We start from the raw sequence: 3,488 nt of genomic DNA, 5'->3' as shown, positions 1-3,488 counted from the left end.
ATTTGATCGACAAGAATATAATGACAAGCTATGTTCGGAGTAAGGAGCAAATAGCGGACCTTTTCACTAAAGCTCTTGGTGGCGAAGCGTTCGATTATTTACAGCGTAAGTTGGGCATTCGGTTACCCAATGCACCAACTTAAGGGGGAGTATGGAACTATATATCGAATATATTTCGATATATATCGTGTATGTATCCATAAGCTATATATCTTGTATAATATTTAGTTTCCCATATTTGTAGGATATAGTTAGGGTGTCTTTGAGTAGGGTTTTATAATGCTCATGTATATATTACGTCCTTTGTATTCAGTCTTTATTATCAATAACAATTGGCTTCTAAGCCTTCCATACATCGTTTCTACGTTTCCTCAGTTTATCCGTTTTCAACAAACCAACTCGCAAATTACAACTTTCCTACTTTGGTGCATCAATTCTCGTGAGAACAATCAGCTTTCCCGAAATGAAGCAATGAATTTTTAGTATCATATAAAATGCGTTGATTCACTTGTTGGAGAACTCCTAGATACGTAACATCGTCATGTACATTGGAAGTACTCTCAAAGAACGACATGCAAAACATACCATTGCCCGTTTTTGAGGTACCAATGTAGAAGGCCGCCCGCTCCTGCATAACGAAATCGGCATTGTTTTCGAAATGGAAAGTGATTACCGGTAGATTTACCGTCACTGGATCCCTGAATCGCTCGTAGCAACGGTCAAATCCCAATTCCGGCTTTGCCATCTCTCTGACATTTGTGTTATGTTGTAGGATGAAGGCTCTTACGGCACTTTCAAATATCTCGTAGGCTATCGTAACGATCCACGAGGTTGCGGTACCTGAGGTGTGTCAATACATTGATTAGTAAGCGCCTGTTTATAAACTCACTTGATCATTTATTTGTTTAATTTTGGGTAATTTGACCATTCACATAACTTATTGTCCCTTCATCACTCAATAACAACCCCCAAAAATGATCCATTCCCCTCTTATGGGTTTTTATGCCAAAACTAAAGGTAAGCAAATGATTAGGGCGAATGGAGTAGTAAGGCTTATTATACAGAGTACTCGCCTCGGATTATTTGTAAATGCCTCATTTATTTTTTGCACATAGATTATTGTTTTTAGTGGAATTGAGGGTCTCACCAATAAAGTAAAGTGCTCTTAGTAATAAAAAAACATACTCCTTTTGTCCCGGTCATTTGTTTACCTATTATATTTTTGGTGTCTTAGTCACGCTCAATTTGTTTCACTTGTCATCAAATAATTGGTCATCACCTCTTCCATTGGCTTTGTGCCAAAACCAAAAATAAAGAAATGACGGCGAGTACTTAAAGATGAAAATAAGTCAATTTTAATGAATATGCAAAATATGGGACGTTTCTAAAGAATCGAACGAGTATTACTTATCGCTTACTGAATTTGTTTTCGAACTTAATTTAAACTATATATAATTAAGGCATATACTTTAGATTAAAGACTTAATGTTTTAGATTTAATATCCAGAACTTGACCGTCATTTTACCTGAATCAATAATACATCCGCCACTTCCACCATTTCTTCTTGCAAATAATGTAGGAGGAACGGCCACTCTTTGACCAGCTACTGAGATGCCTTGCAAGTTTAAGTAATACATGGCTCGATCTTCATATCGATACAATGGTGTGGTTTGCATTCCTGCTAACTGTTGGGGTACATCGTTCCCAAATCGAAGATACATTGGTGAACCTCCTCCTTCCCCAAATGCTGATTGTAAGCAATATGAGAACTTTCCATCAAACATCAACTCTGTTTGCTCCATGAAACCGAAATAGCCATAACCCATTCCTAATAATCCACTAATCTTGTTGTCGCGATAGTAACCTGTAAATTAGAATTAGTGTTGACATTAAAGAATTTTGATCAATAAGTAATATGTTTACATATCTATATGTGGAATTTTTCGGATAATGAGTGTTTATTAGCAAATTAATTAGGTAATTAGTGTTCTGCGTTCTTTTGAAACTATTTTGGGTCATAGTGTCCATGTCATCATTTGTATTTTTTTTCGTGTTTTTATATGAAGCAGTTAGAATAGTTAGCGGTTTTAATCGTTCTTATTTTTCAAAACATATTGCAAGTATTAGAAAACGTAAAAGGATAAGCCGTTAATGTTCTTAGCGGTTTTGGCCTTTTATATTTTCTTGAACATTATGTGAGTGCTAGCAAAATCAATATGTTTGTGGGAAGCCGCCACTAATTTCAGCGGCTTTCATGGTTCATTTTTTTTTTTTTTTCGAATTTTTAATCTACTAACTTTATGGAATGTTATGAAAATAGTAAAGCCGCTAACAATCTTAGCGGTTTTATATAAAAACTTAAAAAAAATATATAAATGATGACGTGGACATCATGATCCAAAATAGTTTCAAACGAAAGCTAATTACCTAATTAGTTTACTAATAAACACTCATTATCCAAAAAATTCTTATATGTGTATGCAACTAAAATCGGCTCAGATCTAATTGGTTATTCAGTTGACATCTTATTGGCGATGACCTAAAAAAAGTGGCAAGTGCGAAGTGATACCTTCACGAAAATTTCGCATGTCAATCCCGCAACCAAAGATGAGATCCTTGATAGGCTGAATATGCCCATTTTCAGACTCAAAAGTGAAAACTTCAGTAGCCGCAATGGCTAGCACGGAGGAGTCATCTGTGTAGGTTCTTTGAAATCTACAACCATTACTTTGACATTGAGCGCTTGATGGGCAATGCGTACAAGGAAAGGGACGGTAAGTCGATGACCTTAAAGCGGGATAGTAAGGATCGACTTGGTGGAAGCAGTTATGTCCACAACCTTCACATTGTGTCCATATGAGATCGCTTCCAGTATCTAAGCCTAGATAATATGTTTTGGGAAAATTACCAAACGTGCCAATTCCTACTTGTACTAAGTACATAAGAGATTGTACACTCAATGTAGGTCTTACTAAAACATCATTAGGTTGTAACGATATTAAGGATTTATTTTTTTGGACATATGACCTTGCCAAAGACCTTACTCTGGCATTAGACATTTCAATGTACTCCTTCATTCTTTGCTTCTCGGTCATGTTTGCCCGATACATAGGGGAGTCTTGAGAGTCTCGATGAATCATTTTGAAGGATAAACCATTAGGGATTTTGGTTGTGTTGCTTGTTGCACATAATATGAAAAAGAAGATATGTAGACATATTAAGAGTATGTGTAACATTGTTTTATTTCCCATTGATAATGTTGTGAATAATGTTATCAAGGTTTGAATGTGAGTAACTTGTAGAAGAGAGAACTAGTTTTTATAGTGTGCTACCTAGGGTACTCGTTCCTCTCTTTTTTTTTTCTGAGTTACAAAATTTTAACAAAAAAGGAAAAATATAAAACTTGATGAATGAAACTAAAACTAGCTTTTGTATTTATTATTCAAGAATCTTGATAATTTCGATTTAAAAAAAAAGTAACAGGAAA

General features: G+C 35.2%; 1 protein-coding gene across 1 annotated transcript; it reads right to left on the bottom strand.

The window, feature by feature from the left end:
• Positions 1-349: 349 nt before the first annotated feature.
• LOC141600770 (aspartic proteinase nepenthesin-1-like) lies at positions 350-3,267 on the bottom strand. Its single transcript, XM_074421020.1, has 3 exons — positions 2,571-3,267; positions 1,527-1,865; positions 350-840 (listed from the first exon to the last, which is right to left on the bottom strand). The coding sequence occupies exons 1-3, from the start codon at positions 3,250-3,252 to the stop codon at positions 431-433; spliced, it is 1,431 nt and encodes a 476-aa protein (XP_074277121.1). The 5' UTR covers positions 3,253-3,267; the 3' UTR covers positions 350-430.
• Between the last annotated feature and the right edge of the window lie 221 nt (positions 3,268-3,488).

This window comes from Silene latifolia, chromosome 9 (assembly GCF_048544455.1).
Source record: "Silene latifolia isolate original U9 population chromosome 9, ASM4854445v1, whole genome shotgun sequence".
NCBI classification, from domain to species: Eukaryota; Viridiplantae; Streptophyta; class Magnoliopsida; order Caryophyllales; family Caryophyllaceae; genus Silene; species Silene latifolia.
This window is presented reverse-complemented; position numbering and strand designations above follow the sequence as displayed.

Bases quoted from the DNA above. Each gene is read 5' to 3' on its own strand.
- LOC141600770 (XM_074421020.1), bottom strand. From the start codon at position 3,252: ATGGGAAATAAAACAATGTTACACATACTCTTAATATGTCTACATATC. The intron at 1,866-2,570 runs GTATCACTTCGC...TCTAATTTACAG, and splicing joins CATGCGAAATTTTCGTGAAG to GTTACTATCGCGACAACAAG. The intron at 841-1,526 runs GTAAAATGACGG...GACACACCTCAG, and splicing joins CGGATGTATTATTGATTCAG to GTACCGCAACCTCGTGGATC.